This window comes from Rhinolophus sinicus, linkage group LG09 (assembly GCF_036562045.2).
Source record: "Rhinolophus sinicus isolate RSC01 linkage group LG09, ASM3656204v1, whole genome shotgun sequence".
In the NCBI taxonomy this organism is placed as follows: domain Eukaryota; kingdom Metazoa; phylum Chordata; class Mammalia; order Chiroptera; family Rhinolophidae; genus Rhinolophus; species Rhinolophus sinicus.
The window spans coordinates 115750559-115775914 of NC_133758.1; the positions used below are offsets into that span (position 1 = coordinate 115750559).

Sequence of the window (25356 nt, forward strand, 5' to 3'; positions counted from 1 at the left end):
CCTTCTGCGCAGCATTGCTGTGACCCTGAGACCGCTCTAAAGTCAGTTGAACACCCTCCATCTCCATGACATCCCACGGTTCTGCCTTGGCTTCGGAGATGGCCGCACGCACGCCTCCCCACAGCCCAGCTCTCGGATCTCCCGGGCCCCAGTCCACACCAGGCAAACCTCGGTCCTTGCACAGAGAACAAGTGTAAGCGCTATAACAACTGCTGACCACCATGAAAATCTTATACCCCAACCTCACAGGCTTGGGCCCCACTTAGGGACAGCGATTTACAAGAAACGTATTGCAGTTAAAAATGAAATCTGCTTTCTAGCCCCAGTGTCAGGAGTATTCGCTGGCAAGCCCTCCGGACACACTCTGAAGTCGTTGGGCCAAACTGGACGATTAAGGGAAAAGCACGGGCAGTGTGATTGCAGCCACGCTAACCGAGGGTCGATAGCAGGCAGACGCAGGAAGTCAATACTTGCCGAGTGTAAAAAGACAAAATTGGTGGAGATAGATCTTTTATAGACCACAGTTCACAAAGGAAAGCTTTTTAAAGGAGTCTAATCTGTTCCCAATTTAAGATCTCTTTCTCCAACAGATCCAAGGACAATGTAATATTTCATTAAACACATTTCATGTACGTCAGACCCTTGGCTAGTGTCGTCCTTTACACAGATGACTTCCTTTTTAGCGTCTGTGTGTGACTGAGAGAGAGAAAAGAGAGAGATGAGATCTAATCAATTGATAGCTATTTAGCACCTATTATGTGCAAAGCATGTACTAAATGTAGCCGGTGGAAATTAGTGCAAGAAATTGGAGAAGCACATAGAAAATCTGCAAAGCAGTTAAGCAGCTGGTTCTGTTACATCTTGTCAGGCTTTTTGGGGTGATGGGCTGCAAGGACTTGAGCTGAGGGGCTCCTGGGGAAGAGAGAGCAAGCTGCAGAGAGGCAAGCTGTGGGGAACCATGCTTTTAAGGAGGCATGAGGATGGAGCCGTTCTGCGTCTCCCCGTGGTGTGGCTCCACGACCACACGCACTTGCCAGAACTCATGAGTGGATTATTCTACATCTGTGAGATTTAATAAATATACGTTGTTTTAAAGAAGAGGAAGACTGAGAAATTCACAAAAGGGGAATTTGGAAGGGGGAAAGTACACATAAGAATATTTTAGAGAAAAAAGGGACAATACTAAGCAGAAACACAAATATTTAAGGACTATAGCATAAGAAAGATTTTCAGAAGTGACGCTATGCTGGGGTAGCTACCGTAACATTAGAAACACACCGAGGGACTAAAATCCAGAAGTGCTTCATTCCACCATGTCCCACTGCGTGTGTCCTTTGGGTGTAACAGCAGCAGAAGCTGCTGTATCGATCATCACCCGTGTGTGACTGCTTGTCCTTTGTCATCTGTACTCAGGATATTACCTTATTTGATCTGAACAAACACTGTGTGTGAAAGTCAGGGCTCTGACTCTTGTGGTTACTTCAAGTTTCTCATACAGTCTCAGACTCTCCGTGCCAACTACTAATTACACACCTGATTGGGCATCATTACTATTTCTGGGTAATATAGAGAAAGTGGTCCAGGACTCTTCCCAGGCTTTTAAATTTTAATTTGCAGCACTTGATTTTTTTTTTTCAATCTGTGGCGCTTTCTACAGATCACAGCACTGCAAAGGGAAGAGCCAAGTGGGGCTCATGCAGAGGCAGCCACACCAGGGCTGCAGTGATTTCCTCCTGGAGGAGATGCCTGGTCCAACTCCCACCGGCCGGACGCTACAAAGAAGCCACACTGAGTGTTGATGTCCACCAGCTCAGTGCCAAGTGAGAGCGTGGAACTGGGGCTTGGGGGGCTGGCCAGGAGTTAGCAGTGTTCAGAACTGGGGGGTTTGGGGGGCTGGCCAGAGGCAGCAGTGTCCAGCTGCCTGACCTCCGGCACCTCACCTTTGCCCAGCAGTGGGGCACCTGGGCAAATGACAGTGCACAGTGAAAAGACAAGGGCCCGGTGAGGAGATACAGCCAGCCACCTGCCACCATGAGCTAGACTCTGAGTGATTCTGGATTGAAGACCAACGTTGGCAAATATAAAAATGCCCATTTCCCTTAACAAACAACAGTCAGGTGCATGACATTCCCTACTGGCTCACGCTGTGCCTCACACCCATCAGCGCCTGGGAATAAATAACAAGGACAGTGCTCCCCACCCCTGCCAATGCCTCCCCCATGGCTCGTCTCTGAGGTGAGGGGAGACCTCAGGAATAAAAGCTGGGGCACGTCTGGGTACCTCTTCCAAGGTGGCGTCGGAAACCCCGTAGCCCGTCAGGTGCAGACGATGGAGGTTCTGCTCCAGCGCCTGGAAGAGCCCCTTGAAGCAGGCTCGGTCGGCCTCCTTGGGGACGATGTAGCTCAGCTCACGCCCACTGCTGGCTTTGAGAAACGCCCGCGGGACATAGGTCTGTATCAGGGACGTAGCACGAGCTGTGGCCTTCGCGTCATCGACCTCCAGGACAGAAGTCTGTCCAAAAAAATGGAGGGAACAGTAAGGGCTGGGGTCCAAACATGGCAAGTACACGTCACCCAATCGCACACACATCTGGAAGCAGCTTACTGTGACACTCCAATCCCAAGCAGCAAAGTCAAGAAATATCATGAAGCGACAGGCATTTCAAGAACATATTGTGCTTTTTAAACAGAAAGCTGTTTCTGTGGTGCTGACCACACACCCGCCTTGGTGACCCGGTAGCCTCCAGGTCCACAGTCATGGGGCGCCCTCTGTGCAGAGGAGAGTCAGGAAGGTGACAGGCCAGCAACTGGACCACAGGATGGGTGGGGGGGTCTTCTTAAAAGCGAGGCGTGGATTCCCCCCGAGAGGGAAGGAACCACCTCAGGACAGCGGTTCAAGAGGAAGCAGACAGGAACCTCAGGACAGCACGCCTAAGGCAACCACGGGCGGGGGCACCTCTGAGCCCACCTCTGACTGCCAACCCCAGGGCCACCTCTGCATGTCACACCTGGTTGACACAAGGCAACCCTAACTCCCAGTGTGACCCGATGGGTCCCCTGAAGTAAGAATTTCACCTCTTGGGTCCCTCACTACTGCGCTTCACACTATGGTAAATTTTAGCCTCCTGAATGGAGTGTCACTGTCACAAAAATATTTCTAAAACGGGGGTCACAGTGCTGCCTGGCCAGACTCCCGGGCAGACCCCACGAGGGACCCTCATCCGACTCCTCCTAGTCACAGGGCCCTCAGGACTCAGTGGGGCGCCTGGGGCGCTGAGCACAGGCCTCCACTGTGTCAGCACCTCCCTCTGCAGCCCCTGCCGCACAGCACAGGAAACCCTGCCTGTCCCCAAGGAGCCCTCCTGCCAGTCGGCCCCCTGGCCCAGGAGCCCCTCGCTCAGTGCCCTCGTCAGCTCCTGACCGCCCCCGCACACTGCCGTCTCACCCCTCCCTCTTCACACTTCTCTCTTCCTCGCTGCGCCCTCCCCTCCCCCCCTCGTGTACTGAGACCCCGGGGCCTCGTGCAGAAGCCAAGCGTCCGTTTCCATCTCGTCCCCTGAGCCCCATGGCAGTGTGAGGCCCGGCTAGTTCAGGGGAAATGCTCATGAGGTCCATCTGAATCCCACATATGAAACGTCCCCTGTGCCCCAACAGGAAGGTCCCTGAGCCGCGCATCTCTCACCTGTTTCGTGAGCGTCAGGCTGAGCCCCTGGCCGTAGGCCTGCGTCAGGCAGGATGGGGGTGCCCAGCAGCGCAGGCGGCCGTGCTGCAGGATGGCCACGCGGTCACTCAGCGTCTCCGCCTCATCCAGGTGGTGGGTGGTGAAGATGAGCGTCCGACCTGTGTCCCAAGACAGACAGGGCGTCAGAGCCCGCGTGACAAAGGCGACGGAGGCCCCACCCATCCCACCCCTCAGAGGGAGAGCCGGGATCACATAAGGATCGTCACCAATTCTTAAATCAGAAGAATGGACACCTCGGGGGCCACCCCACAAACTAGAGGCCTGACACACTTCCAGCACGGCTTCCCCTCAGGCTCTCACACAGTTTCTACAAACCCTCCGCCACCGGGAACCAAAGGCGGTGCCCTGACAGGCACACAGGCTGGAACTGAGGCACAAAGCACGAGTCCCTGTGCCACCACCATCTGTAAGGTCACTGAGTGGACGCAGAGCGGAAATCAGCAGAGAGATCTGGGGGGCGTCTCTGTGTCTCCCGGTGCACAGGTCCCCGCACTCGGCTTCAGGCAACAATCTCACGGACACTTGAGGACAAGGCTCTTTCCTATGAAGCGGCTCACGCATAAAATCGAATGAGAGCGTGTGAAGGTGTAGGACGGCCCTGGCACACGCTGTGTCCTTTACAACCAGGGACGACGCGACCACACAACTCATTCGTGACGTGTGACAGGGGTGGAGCACCTGACACTTCTGTGGGAGAGTCCCAGCAGCCACGGCCCACAGAGTGTTCTGGGAAGTGGGAAAGGGCAGCCAGGGGAGGGGGGCACCGGAGTGGGGCCTCCCAGAGAGACGCCATGCCTGTGACCACGATTTGCAGACGCGAGTGAAGCTCATATGTGGCCTCTGTGAATCGGCGTCTTGTGGTGTTTTGCTCGCTTTGCTTGGGGAGGGAAGGGCTGGGACTGACCGTAGCAGGGCAGAAGCCAGGGACACCAGAGGCGTTTTCACAGGGGAGCTCACTCATGGAGCGGAAGGACAGGAGGGTCTCGTGACTGCCGCCTCCACACGCCCCACTGGGTGACAGCGACCCTTCCACCTGTTCTATTGCACTGACTAGAAACAAACACACTGATCCTTATCTCAAAATCAGAGTTTCCAAGAGAGCAGGCTGAACATATTTTTAAACTCCACTTGATTTTATATATTTTAATGGAAGAGAAAGATGAAACGACCAAGATTCTCAATTCATCTAGAGAAACTGTGAAAGCAGACCCGGGAGAAACAGGTGGAGTCTCCACAGTGACCACTGTCACCACAGGGGTGCCCCAAAGACCAAGGCCAACTGCCCGCACAGAAGTCCTTCCAGGCTAAGAAAACATGCTGGTCCCTGATCTGGATTAGAGTCACTCGGGTTAGTGCTGCTTCGACTGCAGGTGACACGTCACCAGACAATGAAGTCGGCGAAAAACAAGTCAACTGCAATCTACATTCCTAGACGATATGGGTGAAGCTCACAGGACTTTGATCCATGACGGCTTCTTGGTAGATGCCAGGCAGCGCAAGAGCCATCCCAAACCTCCGAGGACAAGTGTTCCTCTGTAAGGCAGCTGCACCGCGCCCCCCCAGGCAGGTGGTCCCCCTACCCCATCTCGCATTTCCAGAATAAACAGGAGCAGTGGGCCTGCCTACTTAGCTCACACCGAGACTCACACGTCCGGGGAGTGTGGGGTCAGCGCATTGCCTCGCATCTGTCCTCTTCAGCCCCACTTGGTGGCAGTTCTAATCAGTTTGACCTCACATAGCATCAGTCCCTATAGGAGGAGTGCAGGGTCTCTTGCACAGAAAGTCCATGCTTTCTTTCTCCTCTCTGCCTCTCCCACTTCTCTCCCCAAAGGGGACTTAGGGATGTAGAGAAGGGGGGCTCTGTGATATCGTCAGTGAGGATGGTGAGGGTCTTGGGGCACAGGCCATCAGCGCCCTGTGGGCTCTGGGTGATGACCGGCACCACCTGTCCTGCCCCTTCCACCTTCTCACTGTGGGTGAGGCCCCTGAAAGGCTCAGGTCCAAGCACTCACGCTCTGGAGGCCCCGCCCCAGTCCAGCTGCCCGCTGGCCTGAGTCGCGGCCCTGGCTTCCATCCAGCTGCAAGGGCCACTTCATCACCTCGTGGCAGCATCACGGGCAGGCCCTGTCTCCATTGGTACCAAAGCCTGTGGACCCATCAAAGTGTGGGACACAGGCCGGGATGCCTCCCTGGGCCCCAGCGCTCTGCTTGAGAACTTGGGCATGCTGCGTGGGGCCACTGACATTTTCTGGGGTGACTGCCCGCCCCCGGCCAATGGCAGGAACAGAACACCACCTTCTCTCACTCTGTTCCTGCTTCCTCCTCTGTCTCCTTCCGCAATCCCCCTAACTCTCTGGGACAGAAAGGAACAGGCTTGTACATCATTCTCCTCTCTGATCCCAGCCCTATGCCTAAGCTTCAAGTGACAGACAAGCATCTTTTCTACACTTAGGAGGGAATCTGATGACCCGAGTCTCGTGGGCACTGCCCTCTGAATGGTAGCGAAGGGGAGGGTTTCTTTCTGGTTCTTTCTCTTTGCATTTCTTAGGTAGAAAATTCTTAGGGATGTGGAGGCTTCAGGTCAAGTAAGAAGGTTTTATATTTAAAAGGCACAAGAGAAAAGCAAACCAGCGTTGTACAAAAACCTGTGGTCACCTGGCGCTGATGCCCGGGCACTGGGTGAGCGGTACCAGGACGAACGAGCTTCCTGTTCTGCGGTGTCCTCCAAGTCAGGGGGTTCCTATGAGATCCCCACAGCTGTGCTTCCCAGCTGTCAGTCACAGAGAACCAGGGGCTGGACATTAGTCACCTCCCCTCTGATGCCCTCGACTGGACGTTCACCGTAACGCACGTGAGGAACAGAACCTCTAACCAGAGCCCCAGGCCCCACAGCCCGAGCCTCCTCGGTGGCTGGAAGCCTGTCTCTGCCCCTTTTGATAATCTGCGACTCTGCAACGGAGGACAGGATGGCGAGGTACAGTCTGAACTAAAATCATGAGAAACGAGCGTCGCTAACAGCACCTTAGGAGAGCCAACTCCGAGCGAGCCGCCCTAGCAGGGCACAGATGTTCCGTAATAGATGCATCTCTAGAACCAGCTGCGAAAATCTCTTTCTGAAAAGGGTGACATGTCCTTCTTGGGATCTGGCTCTTCACATGCCAGTGTGCCTTTCCCCTGCACAGACCTGTGGGGACAGCAGCGGAACGAGGCCCCGTCCCTACCTTCTCGGTACTGGAGGAGAATGTCCCAGATGTCGCGGCGGGAGCAAGGGTCCACCCCGCTGGTGGGTTCGTCCAGGACCACGGTCCTCGATGTGCCGAGGAAAGCAATACCGAGGGACAGCTTCCTCTTGAGGCCTCCAGACAGGGCACGGGTTTGTTTATGCTGGTGTGACGTTAACCCCACGTCCTGAAGAGTCCTGGAACGAGAGTAAGGCTGTCACTGTCCCCGAGCCCCTCAGAGACACGCTTCCAATGTCACCCCACAAATAATGGCTCCAATGACCTGGATCTCTGCAGGCCAGGGGCACACCCACGAGAACTGGAAGCCACTCTGCATGAGTCCTGACACAGCAGCGTCCCCTTCCTGAGGGTCACATGGGACTGTGCCAACTGACCAAACGTGTGCCCGCTCGGCAGGGTGGTGTCCTCCCTAGAGGAGTATTTCTCTCCATTCTCCCCTGCCCACCCCCAGCGGCCCCTCCAGCCCCTGCAGACACCACAGAGCAGGGAGGGTGGCTGATGAGCCCGTGTGTCAGGAGGAGCAGGGGCCCGGCCCCAGCGCACAGCGGAGCGGGCGTGTGGTCAAGGCCCTAGATGAGGGCCACGTGCAGAGCTGTGCCAGTGTCTGCCTGGCTGTGTGTGTGCTACGCTCCCAGAACACCACGTGCAAATAGCAGTCACCAGGTGCCATTCCCGTGAAAATAAGCCTGTTCCTGTTCCCTCTCAGGGACCTTTCCCACATTCCGGGCGCCTCCTATGTGGGGCCTCACCTCCTTCTCGAGGTCCATTCCGCTCACAAAGAACCTCTCCTGTCACAGCACCCGCTGACTCTGCGCAAACAGCTCTCTCTCCTCACCACTCACGTGTTGAAAACCTACGTTAAGCAGCCGTCCTGAAACCTGTCCCTGTCCTCCCCACCCAAACGAGTGTCCATCCCCGCTAAGCTGCAGGCACGTTCACGACTTCCGGGCTGGCTGCCAGCCGCGGTGCGTGTGGAGGCGACACAGGACAAGAGGGACACAGAACAAGAGGGACACAGGACAAGAGGGAGCCAAGGGCTCCCACGGCTGGGCTTCAACAACTGTGGGATCCTGGAAAGTTCCAGAATCCTAAGCAAGGACAAGGGTGACATCCCAGGGACGTGCTTGCCTGCCCACTAAGAAAATGTCTCATGTCTGGTTCGTGATTTATGTATTTCCTGTCCTGACCCAGAAAGTGCCTACGCCAGCTTCTCTGCGTCCAGGTTTCAGTCTACCTACTTCACCTTAGCCCAAGTGCATTTTCCACTACATGAGTCTCCATCTAAATTTACAGCAGCAATTTACGTCCCTGCTTTCAGGAGTTCCCATTGCTGACAACACCCCACCTGGGAAGAGAGGACAAATGACTCATCTGCAGCAGGCAGCCGTCCTGACCTCTATTCCCAATGAGACTCCGCCCCCAACACCTCCCCACTGGGTGACTCCAACACGACAGAGGTGAACCTGATGAGCCCCATTCAGTGACGTTAACCAGAGTCCTGCACTCTGTTTACCGTGACCTCCGCACCATCCCAGCCTGGACCTCGTCATCCCCCATAAGCACAGCCCCTCCAGAGGCCCAACCATGCACTGTCACGCAGGGACTCAGCTCCTGCTCTCTGCACAGGAACGCAGGACACGGCGAGGCCGAAAAGGAACACCCACGGAGCCATAGCTAGGGGTTCATACCACTATACTCTCAATGGCGATTGGTCAAGACACAAAAGGAAACATCCGCCAGTACCCCAGCGAGGGGTCTTCCTGCACCCCAGTCTCGCTGGTGGCCGGGCGAGACCCAGGAAGTGGGAGCCACATGATCTGCAACCCACCATCCATTGTGGGTCCTACGCATCCTCTCCCGAGCGCATCTTTCCTCCCAGCTAATCCTGAGCTCCGGCAATCACTCAGCCCCACAACACCCAGTCCACTGCCTTCCTCTGAGTTTTCAGTCCCATGGTCTGCCTCCTACTGGCTTCCCTGGGCCCATCCCTCTGGACTAGGTGCCTTCCCACCACGAGTGGGACAGCACTCCGGCAGGTCTCCCTCCTCTCAAGTTACCTCCACTGCTTGTTCTGTTGGAAACGCCTTTTCTTGACTTCCCTGTTCCATCTTTGCACCGTCCCATCTCTTTGTTCCTTTGCAGCAAAACTCCTGGGAAGAAGTATTTCCAGTTCCTCTCCTTCCGTTCTCCCTTTAACTGACCCCAGTCTGACCTTCCTTCCCAACATGCTGTGAAATGCTTCACCGAGGTCACCAGTGGCCTCAACATATAAATCTAGAGGTCACTTCCCAGTCTTCACCTTACTTGACCCTTAGCGTCCGATGCACTTGACCACTCGGCCTCCTTCCTGGACTTGTCTCCCTCCTCCCCCAGTGGCCTCTCCTTCTCACCCTGGCCAGTCCCTCCTCCTCCCTCTGTCCTCTTCATCTCGGGGCATCCGGGGCTCAGTCCTTTGCCCTCCCCTCTCGTCTGCCTGCACTCACACCCCTGACCATCTCATCTCCATCACAGACTGGCCTCCACCCAAGTCCCCCGTCTGCCAGAATTCTCCATGCTGATGTTCCCTACATAACAACACCTCGTTGACTGACGGCCTGAGCCAGGTCCTCTGAGGCTTCTTGAATCTTCTCCAGGCCAATTAAAGGCACCACAGTAATGACCTGACTCCTGACACCAGCTCACTCTGAGGACCCCCAGGGAGCCTATCTCCCCTGAACTCACATTGGGATGAAGCTGCACGTTAAGGAGACCAAGCGCTCCGGAGCGTGACACGGAGCTGCCGGCTCTCCCTCAGACGTTGGCGCCTGCGTTCCCTCTAATTGGGAGCTGCTGCACTAAAACATGATCTCACTCTGATTGCTTGTGTGCAAATTGGCTTTGTTGCTAGGTAACACATAGGGACCTGGAGACTACCTGGGCTGCCTGTGCCCAGACGGAAGGCGAAGCCGTGCGGCACTGTCAGGAAACCAATTTACACCCAGTCACGCAGTTTGCTGTGGTCCAGAGTAGATGAGGTTTCCACTAAAACAGGCGGCCCAAGATTTTCTTTAATTTAGCTTGTACATCACCCGCTCGCCCCTGGTGCTGCACAGCCAGCTCTGACCACCTGCCCGCTCAGGTCGGAGCTGGGCTGCCACAGCACAGGCAGCGTTTTCCCTGAAAATCGGGAAATCATTCACGTGATGGTTGTGACCAGCCCCTTCTGAGGACGTGATGAGATGAGGACCTGCCCCCTCACAGCAGAGAGAAGCCTTGCAGAGGTGACAGAAAGGATGAGAGGAATAGAGAGAAGCAGCTGAAGGCAGCGGGACGGGTGGCCAGAATCTGGCATCTCCGTGGAAGGCGGTGACGAAGGTGTGAGCTGGCTGCTGGTGATGGAAACGCAAAGCAGCAGGGAAAGGGAGCCCACGCCCATGGGACAATAGGGCAAAGCACCATCTGAACCACCTCCCTCAGTTTCCAATAATATCGCCAAGGTACATAGAATGTGTGACAACTTGAAGCCTCAGTCCCCTTATCTCGTGATGGGGCTGGAAACACCAAGGGAGAATCCCACCAAGGGAGCAGCGTGTACTGACATTCCACATGGGCACAGAGGACAAAACACCCCTCCCCCTGCCCCCAGCACACTTCCACCTCCGTCACAGCCTTACTCTAAAATACAAAGCCCACAAGAGGGTATTAAAGGAACCCGCGATGGGTAAGGGCTTCCCAGATCCCATGTGCTCAGGTGTGTCCGTTCACTCACACTGACACTGACACAGGCCTGGCACCTGTTCTGTTTCGCAGGTAAACTGAGGATGAGGAGGCCGCACACACTCCTGCCTCGCGGCCCAGCAGCACACACACCGGGAGGGGGCGCAGGCCGGCAGGCAGCCTCCGCCCAGCTGCCACTACTCCCGGGCGCAGCCGCTAGCCCTGGGTCGGCCCTTCCACTGCTACTGTCCTCCCTCCACCCACCCCTCCAAGCTCATCCTCCAGAAACGCCACTTTGTTTTCTGACCAGGGACCTCAGGGTGTCCTTTCTCCCTCTGGTCTAAGCTGCTTCTAGAGTCCCAGTGAGAAAGGAGATTGTCGCTTGGCCTCGCTGGCCAGTCCTGGCTACCCCACTTCTCTCCCCATCACACGTCCTCACCTCTGGGTCCTCCCTGTGCTGTCTCTGTTTGGTGCATTCGAGCCTCCGCCTGCACCCCCACCCTGCCTCGGACATCCAGGTGACCACACGGCCTCCCCCCCGGCCCACTGCCCTGAACACTTCACATCAGGCCTTCCTGTGCCCCCACCATAAGTCGGGCTCTCACAGCCTCCTGCCCTCAGCAGCCTCTGTCACCAGGCTGTCCCGTGACCCTGCTGTCTGCCCTGCGGTCATAGACAGACCTTCCAGATTTCAGGCTGACCATGCTGTCCCACCCGTGATCGCCCACTTGCATGACAACGTTCAACTTCTGAGACGACTAGCTGGGCTCTTGACAACGGAGCCGGGCCCCTCGCTCCACTGCTTTACTTCAGGACACCCACCCCAGCCCACGTTCCAGGCACAGACTTCCACCGACAGCCCATGCCACGCTTTCCCACCCGTGCTCATCGATTCCCCAATTCAAGGGCAAATCAAGTTCAAAGTCTTCCCCGAGAAGCCTTGATGGCATTCCCAGTGTTGGCTGTGTCAGAACTCCACAGCTAGGAAGCACTTGCTAATTGTTTCTTCTCATAAATGGCGACGCTGACGTTTTCTGTACCCTCACTAATGGTCACGGGGCAGGGCAGGGAGAGCGGCGGGATGACCAGTACTGACTTGCAGATGTGCTGATGCTGCTTGGCCCGGGTCCAGTGCGGAGCCTTGATGGAAGCAAAGAGCAGCAGGTGCTCGCGGACGGTGAGGTTGTCGAACAGGACGTCCTGCTGAGGACATACCCCCAGCTCCCTTCTGACCGCCGCCAGGTCTGTCTGCAGGTTCTTGCCATTGATGACGATGGTTCCAGAAGTGGGAGCGTACAGTCCCGTCAACATGGATCTGCCAGAGAAACTAAATCAGCAGGGACAACGGAGGCGGCCGCTGCTTCAGCAACCGAGTCCGTCCCAGGCAACACGGCCATCGTCCTCTCCTGCAGACGTTCTCTACACAGCCCGTTAGAAGTTGGAAAGCTCACAGCCCGTGACAGCTGCCTGGGAGTGTGCGGTTATAAATCTGACTTCATGTCTACAGGTGAGGAGGCCGGCTAAAGAAAGGGCGCCTTTACCTAAGTCCCCATAATTAGACATCAACCAAGCAGAAACGCAAACCGTGACACCCGACCCTGAGGCCGAGTCTTTCTCTTCTAAAGCCCAGGCCACCTGTCCCTGGCAACAGCATAGAAACACGAGTGGCCCAGCTCCAGAACCACTCCTGCCCAACATGGCCAGTGGAGGACCGAGGACTGCCTTATTCTGCCACCTCGTTGCAGGAAGCTCATTAGTTACTTTATGCCATTTTCTCATTTTCTAAAATGTCAGGCATACCTCTACCACACAGCCTAGCAAATCCACTCCCAAGTGCTTACACGGAAGACATTAAAAGGTGTCTGCACAGAGGTATCTACCTGGATGTTCACAGCAGCTTTGTTTACCATCTCCAAAAACTGGAAACAACCTCAACTGCCACCAAGAGTGAGCATAAGGGACATGCTGGTGACAAGGCATCACAGCACCAACCACGACTGGGTCTGTGAGCATCTGCTGAGTGGGAGAAGCGTGCACGACTGCATTTATAAGAAATTCTTGGAAGTGCAAACTGCTGTCCAGCGATGGATCCAACGTGTGCCATGTGGGGGTCGGGGTTCGGGAGGGTGCAGGACACCTGGGGGGCCAGACGGCCCTGTGTCTCCGGGCGGCCCCTCCCAGCGGCAGCCAAACGTCACAAGCTCATCAAACTGGGGTCTCCACAGACACTACGAGTGCACACAAGTCACTCAATGGACCTGACTGAGAGCTGTCTGCTGTATTGTTTTCAAACCTTCTGGGGGGCACTACAGAATAGTGTATACACATTCCTTACACGTCTCGGGCTTTTTGCTTTAAATAGTGATGGTCAGTCCTTTAACTGGCCTCTGAGCCTGTTGTCTGAGAGCTGCTGGGAGAGAAGACCCCTACGATGACTGCAGAGGGCCTTCCAACACCTACTAAAGAGACACAGTCAGTGCCTCGAAACAACAGGAAACTGCAATTTTAATTCTCATTCTTCCTGCTCAGAAGCAAGCACTGGTAAGAGCACGACACGGACTGCCAGCTTTCTGGCCGTTATTTGTGTAACATGTACGTCCCCAAAGTGAAAACACTCAAGCAACACGCAGCGGCGTCTGCAGCCCTGTTTCATCATCCAAGGAAAGAAGACAACTTGCCACACCGTGTCCCTTAAATTTGTTTTCAGTACGAGATTTCTGAAGATTTGTGTGTGTTTATTTTTCTACCTTTCTCAATAAGGCAGACAAGAGTCCTTTTCATTGTTTAATTAAGCAGTCCTGCTGGAAAAAAGAAAGAAAGCAACTTCTTCAAAGAGAAATTCGATAATTTTGGTGGTTTAACCTTAAAAAGCCACCATTTCCACAGCCAGCTCAGGGCTATTCTGTGGACCACGAATTTCTGAGCTCGTTATTTCTCTGGGATCACACGATTTGATTCTTTAATCAAATCTGGAGCCAATGGATTCTAAACCAAAACGTTGTTCTGAATTTCATCCTTCTACAGAAATACAAGCAAAGTTAAACTCAGCAGGAGAAAAATGAAAAGGTCCTAGGACTTTCAAAAACCACAGTAAAAGCAGGTGAATTATCTGTAGGGAATAAAGGAAAAATTAAAGATTTCTGAACTCCATGCTGCTCCCCTGCCTGCCCCAGACCTGCAGGGTGGCTGCTGGCTCAGGGCGCACAGCAGCTCTGGCCACAAGGCTGTCTTTCCTCTGTGCCCACAAACTGCACTGAGACTCAAAACAAAGAAAGAACCCTGGCCTCCTGTCTCACAGGTAAACAGGTACTTTTAATAGTGAAACCCCGTGTTACACAGAGGTGCAAGGAGACGCACATGACAGTGGTTTTCCCGGCGCCGTTGGTGCCCAGCAGGGCGGTGATCTGGCCGCTGTGGAAGGTGAGGGTCAGGTCTTGGACGGCCGCCTTGTGGGGCTGGTACTCCTTGGTCACAGACACCAGGGTGACACCCAGGGGGCCTCCTTCCAGCGTTCCCTTCCCGTTCTGCGGCGATGACCCTGCGAGGGAGATGCAAACTCAGCAAGAGGCCTCCCGAGTCCCCAGGTATTGCTCGCACCTCGTATTCCAGGGGACCGCTTGCATGAACTCTGGCTGTGAGACGCACGAAACAATTCGAAAGTCTCTCTCTACCAAAATCAAGAGGCAAGTTACATACTGGCAAGAATTAAGTGAAAGCTCTGATTGCAAAGTGTTGTACCTTATGTCATCCATTGTATAAGAAAAAGGTCACACACACACGGTTGTGTATCTGCAGAGGCCAACAGCAGGCAGGTTAGTTACACAGTGAAATGTCCTCATGAACTAGTCTCCCAAGGAGGTGAAAGGTAACAGTGCTGACTGTGCTCCCAGTTTCCTCAAAGATTCATATTTTACTTGTATAATCAGAAACTTATTACATTACAGCATTGACGTACGATAAAGCCGTCCTGCCGGGAGCTTGTTTATCTGCAGGTTCTCTCTGAAGTCATCCTTCTGTAGAGGTGCCCCAGGAACACAGAGGGACCACCGGTCCTGCCCTGTCCCCTCTCCTGTCCCCTTCGTCGTGTGCAGGGGCAGTGACGTGCCCTCTCATGGAAATAGTGAATCCACTAGCACGTGTGAACACTTTAAAACCACCTGCTAGCTTCCCACCTTTGTTTCTGTAGTTTATACAAACTCCTGTTAGAATTAAAGCTTCATTTTACTGAATCACAGTTGACAAGAGCAAAGCTCTGAGCTGTCAGTCCCGAGTTGGACCACAGCAGCCGGGGGGGAAGGCGAGTCAGATAGGACGGTCAGTCAGAAGCCGTGGCTAGCACCAACAGAAGACGCTCACACCTCGAATGCGTGTTGGAACTCTGCATGGACTGCCAGGTGCTGTCTGCACGAATACCTAGGAATAAACGAGCCCCGATGCCCGCACCCCCTGCTGACACGTGAGCTTTCAGGCTGTCGCCCACAACCCCGAAGCAGCAGATGCTTCTTCCTCACACACAAGGCACCTGTCACATGGCTTTCTACTCCACCTGCTCCCGCCACCTCAGCCCCTTACCTAGAGCCAGTGTGAATTCCTTCCAAACACCCTACACCTGTCTTCCCCAACCTGTTTCCATAGGAGAGTCCGTCAGTCCCAGGACACGACACGGCTATCACCCCACTTGTACTGGTGCCCGGGACCTGTCCCTTTCTGCTAGAATGTAGTTCAATAAACGCTTTCTTTCAGGACAACGTGCCATCTTGAAGGGTTTGTGGTTGACATCGTGTGTGCCCAAGTGCACGTCACACACAGGCGCTGTAACAACAGGTAACCCTACCACCTGGGTTAACAGGTAACCCTACCACCACGCTGCGTAAACATCCGAGGGGACTCTTCCGCACGTTGCTGCTGTCCCCGTGTTTCTGAGGCCACGGTAGCTTGTAAACGGGCCGGGAAACAGTGCATGTGCAGTCAGTTACAAAGGCTCGGCCAGAAACTTCGCCCGCCACAAAGCTGACCAGAAGGAAGATGACGCGTCCAGTGCACGACCCTCTACACACCTTTCCTGTCCAAGTCCTCACTGGAGATGGGACCAGCACACTCAGCGCACCACCGTTTCACCACCGAGCCGCACAAGTCCTTCCAGTATGAGACAGTGAAGGGGAAATACCAGGCCTTCCTTAAGCCGAAAGCTCCTAAAAATAAGACACAATTCAAGTCAGTTTATTATTTTTCTGTTTAGAAGACTCTTTCCTAATGAATATAAAGTGTTATCCCAGGTGACATGTCCCACATGCATCCCATACATGAACCAGTGACGCTCTGAGAGAGCATGAGCCATGCATGGGCCTGACGCCCTCTGCCCCGCCTGACCAGGGCCACCGCCGGCGCCTCCCAGGCCATCTGAGCAGGGACTCAACAGGCAGGCAGGCACTTATTAAACATAAATGAATCGCTGAGTGTACCCCCAGGAGAGCTCGCCCCGCCCACGGCTCTTCTGTTTAGCTGTCACTTTCCTTTGTCCCTCTGCCTTGATGTTTGCACAGATTACTAGACACGGGCTAAAAGCAGGAAGGAATTAGTCAATTAAAACCTCTACAGAGAAGACTAGTTCATGATGCTCACGTGTCCGTATGACGCATATCGGCATTCTTCATTCATATCTCCTAAGTCATTCCGGCCCACTTAATAGGCTTTTCCCTCACCACATGCTGAAATGAGGGTGGACTTAACCATTAACACGTCTGTTTTCTTTAACACATCCACTCTACTTAAGTTTGGAGAGTGGTCTGAATTCTCCCATGACTGAGACCTGTGACCATCGAGCTAGGGACAGATACGTGACCTTCACACTCTAACCACACCGAATCCTCGTGATTCAAACTGATGACAAGGGAACACGTGTGGCCAGTCACCTTTGAAGTGAAGGGAGGCTGAGCAGGTGTTACCCCCTCTTCTGTCCCAGTGGGAAGGGATGGGGTCCAGCCAGGCTTGTCCGAGGACCCAAGGCAGGCAATCTGCAGAAGCCACATGGCTGACCTCTGGCTGACCTCTGGCAGTACCTGCTTACCCAACACAGGCGTGCAGCAGGGAGGGTGCTTTCTGTTGCCCTTTCAAACAGGTTGTCCTTGACTCAAACAAGCACCTCACCTCGCGTCACCTCTTGCACCCATTTCTTCCCACACCTGGACACACACGTGGACAATGAGATTGTGGAAATGGAAGGAGATAAAATGCAAGCAGAGCCAGGAAGACTATTCCGCAAATGCTGTCAGCTGCTTTGCCCTCCGCCCTCAGGCAGCAGTTCCCTGCAGAGACCTCACTCAGGTGACGGCACTGTCACTGCCGGTGACAGCATGAGAGGGAATGACCTACTGAAAGGGCAGTGGAACTCCAAGGCCTTCTGGTGTTCTAGAGCTTGCATTAGCAGAGGCGAAGGGGATGCTTAGGGCTGGGCAGGAGGTGAAGGACCCTGAATGGTCCCGAAAAGGTGCCACGAGGCCTCAACTCGGGTCACAGCTGCAGGGGTGGGAAGGAGGAGAGAGAGAAGAGACGCCTTCCGGAGTTAGGAAAAAGAAACGCGAAACAAACTGAATATTAATGGTGGACTTGCTAATGAAACCATCCCCGCTCTAATCTGTCTGGACTTCTAAAATCCCCCTAATTAATCTATTCCTCTAACTGAGCAGGAGCTGCCAGAGCCAACTTAGCGTGGCGGCTGCTGGCCCCCAGCACACCGGACGTCTGCTCCTGCTTCTCCCGTCACACTGTGTCATGTGCACGCTCCACGAGCACATGCTTCCACCCCTGTTACCAACTGCAACAGGGAACATTATTATGAGCAAAGCCCTCAGTTCATGCTGAGCATCCCCCTGAAGGGGCCTGCCTGCTGGCTTTCGCAGGCCAGGAAACTAATTAGCATTGCTCCCCCAAAACTGACAGCAATAAAAGAAGAACTCAATGAAATTCGACAGATCAAGCAGAACCCAATTTAACTGGAAGCACAGCAAGACGAGTCTCTGAAACGAAGTCTCCGAGGACAGATGTTTGCTTGGGAGCCCTCAAGTGGGGCCTGGAGACCTGCCCTGACACTGAGCTCTGAAAGCCGGGATGATGTTGGCGCTTTGATCTTTTATTTTGCAACAGACCTGGTCTTCCTTCCTAACTAGCCAGTAGCTAAAACTGGTTTATAATAGCAAAGAGAAATATCAAAACCCATCAGAAGACTTCCTAAAGCACAATGCAGAGCTGAGGGTTTGTAACTTCAAAGCAGCTTTCAGGTCCTTCCACCTCTGCGAGGTGTAGTGTCCGACCCAGCTGGGAGTCCTGTCACTTCAGGACACTTTGTGTGACCTAGTAACATTTTCCTGGACAAGGTACATCCAGTGGACTAACAGAGACTCAGAAAATCAACCAGCAGACCTTTGTCTCTGGTGGGGAGAAAGCTGGTTTTGAGACACCTGAAAGCTCAAAGTCACGAGTGGATGGTAGTGGTAGAAGCCACCATGAGACACAGTGGGATTGCAGGTGTCGGGGCTTAGAGACAATGGGCTGGATATCGACCTTCCCCCAAAGGGAAGGCAGAGAACCAGGATCTGGAAGGAACAGGAGACCAGGAAAGAATGAAGAAGGGACACGAGATGCTGGTTCTCCCAACCTGGCAGGAGCCAGTTCACAGCGCAGCCCACCTGGCCGGGGGCTCTCCACAAGATGCCCACATGTGGCGTTTACATGTCCTGGTCCCCTAAGGAAGATGGCTTGTTCCTCTCCTCTGAGTCCCAAGCTGACTTTATTTAACTCTTAGAAAACTACAATAAAATGCTCCTCTGAAACCCACCAGCTGGGCAGATGTCCCACTGACCCACACGACAAGGAATGACCCAACATTCACCCCCAGGCAGGGCACTCCTACCACCACTCAGCTTCCCTGAGCTCACCCCAATTACCTTTACTTCAAATTTCATAGTTCTTCAAATAGGATCTAGAAAGTGGCACTTCTGCACACCAGATACTTCCCTCGATGGCAAAGTCGTTTTTTTAAGATCAAAATATACATACAAAATTCACCATCTTAATCACGTTAAAGTGATGGTAAGTACATTCACACTGCTGTGCAATCAATCTCCGATCACTTTCCCCATCTTCCCCTCCCCAGCCCCCGACAGCCCCCATTCTACTGTCTTTCTATATGAATTTGATTACTCTCTGTACATTACTCATGGTTCTCCAAAGAAATAGAACCAATTGAACAGATATAGACTTGTTATGAGGGACTGGTTCACACAGTGATGGAGGCTGAGAAGTCCCGTGATCTGCTGGCTGCAAGGTGGAGCAGTTCCAGTCCAAACCCCCCGGCCTGAGAACCAGGGGCTACTGCTGCAAGCTCCTGGTCCACTCTGAAGACCCAAGAGCCAGGAGCTCCAGAGTCTGAGGGCAGGAGAAGACGATGTCTCAGCTCAAGCACACGGCAAATTCGCCCCTCCTTCACCTTTCTCTCCTACTTGGGCCCTCACCAGATTGGATGATGCCCGTGTCCATTGGGGGCGGCCACTTTCTTTCCTCAGCCTAATCTCTTCCAGAAACACCCTCGTACACACACCCGGAAATAATTTTTTACCAGCTGGTCATCCCCTAGCCAGTCAAGTTGACATCATGCTAGGTTTCTCGTGTAAGTGAAATCATATGGTACCTGTTCTTTTGTGACTAGTTTTTTTTCACTTAGGATAATGTCTTCAAGGTCCATTCATAGCTATGTCAGAATCTCCTTCCCTATAAAGGAATGCTCCATTGTGTGCATACAACACTTTTGTTTATTCATTCATTCATCAAACACGCTTGGGTTGCTTCCACTTTTTGGCCGTTGTGAATACTCTGTTGTGAACGAGTGGATAAATACCTCTTTGAGACCTTGCTTTCAATTCTTTTAGAGTTCAATCCTTTGAGTGTTCCCTGCTCTTTTAAGAAGCCTCTTCTGGCGGAACCGTTTCCCTGTTTTGTCCTCCCACATGAGCTCGATCCAACGACACTTAGATTCCAGTCCCTAGAGCATCTTCTACAAAGCCTGTGATCATACTCCCCCCTCCATCCCTGACCATTCGTCAACTCCCCTCCCCCAGAACAGTGCTTTTGGACAACTCCGTGCAACATTTGGCCAGGTGATTAATCCCTGGTGTCCAGAGCTGCCAGAAGCAAAAAGAATCAGAAAATTAATGAAAACCTTGCTGCACACCAGCCATCTGGCACGGGGAGTAGGGCCAGGAAGTGGGCAGCTTGAGAGGTGTGGGATGGTCTCAGACCGAACACCAGGAGAGGAGAGAACACACAGCACGCAGGCGCCAACACTGGCATTCGCTGCCTGGCAGGAGAGCTGCATGGATGGTACAGAAATCGGCCAACTCAGCCGCAACACGGGCCTGGAGGCCCCGTAGCCCAGTAATCTCACCCTGGCCCTCAGCTAATGTCCATCTGTCCTGCACGGCACATCACCTACCCCCTTACAAAGACGTGGCTCCTGCCCGCTCACTGCTCACCCACGTTTTATTACTCTTCTGTGCCTTCAGCCCCTTCCCGGGAGAAGAGAACCCAAATCTCTCACATCTTTTCTTAAGGAAGAGTGGGAAGAAAGGGTTTTCAGCACCAAAACTGCTGAATTAAATTCTTTCAGCCAACATCATGCTAGTTTGCTCACAAACATCTTTCTCCCTCCTGTGTAATTGTATGCACCTCTCCCCAAAACATTTTTTTTTTTTGCTTTCTTTTCCTTTTATTAAATTATTGGGCATTTTTAAAAATCAAAAACTATAAGACATATAGTCAACTTTGTAGTTTAATTAATTATAGGAGAAATGCATGTTGAAAGAAGAAAAACTGAAATAGAAAAGAAATATTTTTTTCTGTTTAATAATTCCTCATAAATGCCAACCATTTGGCATATGAACCAAACTGTGTATGTTAAAAAAAATTTTTTTTTAAATACATAAATGTTGAGATATGTCTGTTTAAAACTCGATTTGAGAATTTTATCATTTTCTTTCAGATACTCATTAAATTGTTTTTATAAGCTTGTAAATTGTCTATATTTTCTTCATTTGGATATTTTGAAATATTGACTTAAATTCTTCTAAAGGAAACTCAGTTAATTTTCATTATTATCTCTTCGGAGTTAGGTTTTGAAAGGCCTTTCGTATCTTTAAAATCATACTTTTCCTGTTTACTCATTATTTTTAATGATATTTATTTCTGATGAATTTGTGTATGAGCCTCATTTTTCCTCCCTAATAGGTTGATTGAATAATATATCCTTTCTAATTGATTGAAAAAGCAAACTTGACCACAGAGCAAGTTATTGTTACTGATGTGTCCTGTGGCTCCGCTGGTCCACGAGCAGTCCATTGGTCCACTGTTTTCATCCTCATCAACTGACAGTGAGGTTCTATACAATCATCAGTCCCTGTGGCTGTCATTATTTTCAATAATTTTTGACCATTATTATTAATTTATATTCCTAGCTATCTTTTAGAAATATTTCATCAATTAGAAACAAATTCTTTTTCTTAGTATGTTTATTTAAATAACTTATAAGTTTCATTACTTTAAAATGTTTCACGTTTAATGCTACATAATTTAAAGATATATAAATTTATACATTAATTGGAGAAAATCAATCTGTTTAAAATAATATCCACATTTTCTCCCTATCTCCCTCTGTGTCCCTTTCTGCCCCTCTCAGTCCCTTTCTGTCTCCCTCTCTCCCTCCCTCTCTCCTTCCCTCCCTCCCTTGTTCTCCCTCCTGAAGCTGCTACACCCAGAGAAGTGAGCAGGATGGGGGCTCACTCACTGGAAATGCCTGAAGGCTTGTTGAAAGCAGCTCCGCTCTGGCTAAAGAAAAAAACCCTCTTTGGTCCGACTTCTCTGCCTCTGGTCTGGGCTAAAGGATTTGCTCACGCCAGACTCCGCCTTGTCAATCAGAACCCTGTGGAACGAGGGGGAAAGCCTGGCTGAACATCGAAAGTCCCTGTGCCTGACTGTAACATATGACAGTATTGCCCTGGGATCCTTAAGCCTCAGGTCCTGATGGCTGGTGGGAAATTCAGACCCTTCTGACTCCCTGGCCAAATGGTATGCTGGTCTCTGCATGGGCAAGGGCACCCAGTTCTTGCTGGATTTTATGCTTCTCAGGTTCTTCCCCTTTCCCTGGAGTCTAAGACCTCCGCCATTTTATATCTAGGTATATTTTTTAATCTCTTGTTCCCTAGAATCCACCTTTTCTGAAATTTTACTTGAAGTACCAAGACAATACAATATAAATTTTTCCAAAATAAATTGTATTTCTAAGTTATGCCCTCTCTCTCCCTCTTGGGGGCCACATTTTCATGCTTTCAATCACCCACATTATTTTGATTTTTACTCATCCTTAAATGATGACTGAGCTCCCAAAGTTTGCAAAGTATTTTTATAAACAGAATGAACTCGTTTCTTTCCTCCATTTTAAATTTGTACATGACTAGAAACTCTTTTTTTATTTTATTGCTAATAACTTTAAAGATGAGATGTCAGTTGAAATATCCAGTCGCTTAGGAGGGTATAGAGCCAGAATCACAAGTAATTTCATCAAGAAAGTATAATCCCATGAAAATGACATTTCTAAAATATAAACTAAACAGCGTTTGAAGTGCTGTTTCTGCTTGTTGACCTATGGCAGGTTGTTAGGATGCATTTAAGTAACTGCTCCCCTAACATAGCAGGTGAACCACCACTGCTGGTGGCCGCCGCCCATTGCCTCCAGGGCAGTCTGCTGCGAGCAAATGCCTTCCACACCAAGGAAGAAACTTGACACATGGAAGAAATTCCATACCCGGGACACCACTGGCAGCTCGGATCTAAAGCAGCCCGAGCCCTGCACCAAACACAGCCTCGTTCCACCAGGCCCCTTCCAGGCTCTGGCAACCCGGTCCCTTCACTGCCACCCTGGGTGTTCTCTGAAGCCTTGGCCCAGCCTTGTTCCCTAGGGACAACCACACTCTCCTGCTCTCAGTCCTCTCGTCCCAGCCCCTGGGCTACAGGCTCTTTTCTGTTCAGTTGACCGAGGTCCGCTCGCTGGGAGCTGCACGGTGAGCCCGGTGGGTTCCGTCCAGATCCAGACTCTTCTGCCACCTCACATGTCCTTTGCCACCACTCGGGGCACAGAAGCACCAAGTATCCTCAAACATTCACAGCTCCCACTGAAATGCAGCCTAACAACCCTCTTCCGATGTCTTATTTAAAGAATAACTATTCTAATGTTCACATATATTGGCACAATAGTTTAATACTACAACACAATAATTTACAAATTGTGTAAGTCCATTTGTCATCTTTTAAAATGCAGAATTCTTACCAGGAATCAAGTTGCTTAGGTACCATCCACATAAAAAATACAGGCCCGAATCAAACAGAATCATCCAGCAAATCCAGCCAAATGCCATGCCCACTTGCTCTGAAGACTGGTACATATTCTCCCATTGGACTCCTGGAAGGAAGGAAAGGTCAGAGTTAGAGCCTCCGTTTCCCTTCAGGGCAGAGTTGGGTGGATGAGGGCATTCATTCTGGAAGCTCAAGCAAAGATGACAGCAGCTAAAACAAAAGGAAGGTCAGTACTATCCATCATAATTCTCCCGAGAAGATGTTAGCTGACTCAGCCTCAAGTTTAGTTCAGTGATATCATTAACACTTCAATATCTGCCATTTAAAAATCATTAAAGGCTGTTTTCCTTATTATTTAGGGAAATAAGCTGCAGAAAAAGGTAAAGAGGGCTCTGTGAAAACCCAAACTCTAAGTTATATTATTCTCGCAGCTCTTGCAAGATACATAAACAGGATATATATGATCTGAAGTTGGAAACAATCAGTTTCTTATAATATATTTGCAATTTATTCTGGATTAAAATAAAATTTAAGGAAAACATTCCTCTTTCTCAATGTTCCTACATACTAGCCTAAAACTAAACAAACTCAGTGTTTGACCATCGTATGCTTGTTGGAATTTAGTCCAAAATGTTCAAAGGCCTGAAGGGCGCCCACTTTTCTTCTATATCCTCATGATCCATCTAGTTTAAGGAGAAGCCACGGCGCGCAGCACGGGTCAGGCAGGATTACTCAGCTGTCTCAGCACAGCGTCGCCATAGATGATTTACTGAAACGTCTAACTGCAAGCCTAGCACCAGATCAATGGGCAAACATCACAGTGTCTGGAGTTGAGTTTCATGTAGTGCATATATTTTCCTGTGTTTACAAAAACACACCACAAAAATCACATACACATGTAAGAAATACGTCTGTACTGTCATAGGCTATTAGTCGTCAAATCTCAATACAAGTGGAAAATGCTGCCGATGAATTTTTAAAATATCAGTTTAGGCTATATTAATAGGGATAAAAACATATAGAAAATGGAGGAGACAATTGCACTCTATTCTGTACTGGTTAAACCTACTTCTGGTCGTGGCCTTAAGGAAGGATCCAGAAAATCTGGAGGCAAAGATGCGAGCTGGAAAATATGTGAATGGTTGACATGTGAAAGAAAGAATTAGAAAGCAAAACTAGAAAAAGTGGGCAGAAGATTCAGGAAGACAGAGTCCAGTCCACTAACACTCTAAGACATGGGACACATGTGCACACCCCACTCCTGGAAGTATTCAGAAGGTCACTGAGTTGCCTGGGTGTGAGTCAGGGGTGTTATAGGAAGGCCCGAGCATTAGCTGGCTGGCTGACCTGGACAGTGTCTGAAGCACGGACGCCATGGCTGTTCCTAAGACCAGAGTGACTGGATGGTGGGAGGTGTTTCCATCACTAAACCAAACACCAGGACCTCATCCCAAATGTCCTGCTTTGCAATGAAGACTTCCTGCTGTACCACGTGCAACACGATAACTATCAATTTCTAAAAACCGGAGTCATTGGGAGTCACTTTTTAAATGCATGTTCTTACCTGCCTCTTGCCCTTCCAGGAATGTAATGAAAAATACTCCTTGTCCAAAGGCGGTCGTGGAGAGGAGGCACTGCCCATGGATTGATGGGGAGAGAGCAAAACGGCACATTAGTGCTGGGTTGGGGCCAGAAAGCACACAGCACAAAATTCAAACAGAGCCGCCGTGACGTATTCCTGCTCTCACGACGGCAGACCACCGCTCCAGGCAGTGAGTTCAGTGTCTGAACCTCACAGACTCAGCTGAATGTCAGCCCATTCGGAAACGTGCGGTAACAAGCTAGTTTTTAATGCTAAAAGGAATTACCTCCCTTTACTACAATGCTTGAAGTGTCATAAATCCAATGCACTGTATACAGAAATGTATAACACAGAACAGTGGGAAATGGAATAGAGCCATTTACTCCTTTTTATTACTGTGTGAGTACCCTGGAGCACACTGCAGGCAGACGGATAGCACAATACACTATTCTACACCGGGAAGAGAGAGTACTGAAGGAAAGTGTTATTCTATTTCCAGTGTGGAGGTCCTATGTCAGGAAAAAAGCCTACTGAAAGTATCTTCTATTTAAAAACATTATGTACCAGAGTTAGACTTTTTCCTTGGTGGAAAGCACTTGAACGTGTAAAACAGAAATCAAAGGGCACGCGTACAACCCTGCAATGTAAGGGCTGGAGTAAAAACAAAAATAATGATGCCCTAAATGGTCCAGGTTG

At 51.2% G+C, this 25356-nt stretch overlaps 1 protein-coding gene across 1 annotated transcript in view; it reads right to left on the bottom strand.

The window, feature by feature from the left end:
* ABCA13 (ATP binding cassette subfamily A member 13) overlaps positions 1–25356 on the bottom strand; it is a 184248-nt gene that overhangs the window by 117264 nt on the left and 41628 nt on the right. Inside the window, exons 17-24 of the mRNA XM_074341068.1 lie at positions 24643–24712; positions 23053–23184; positions 15737–15871; positions 14037–14217; positions 11776–11994; positions 6963–7159; positions 3682–3839; positions 2281–2511 (exon numbers count right to left, since the gene is read on the bottom strand). Of these exons, the coding sequence (XP_074197169.1) occupies positions 2281–2511; positions 3682–3839; positions 6963–7159; positions 11776–11994; positions 14037–14217; positions 15737–15871; positions 23053–23184; positions 24643–24712 (1323 nt within the window). The remainder of the gene's footprint in view (positions 1–2280; positions 2512–3681; positions 3840–6962; positions 7160–11775; positions 11995–14036; positions 14218–15736; positions 15872–23052; positions 23185–24642; positions 24713–25356) is intronic.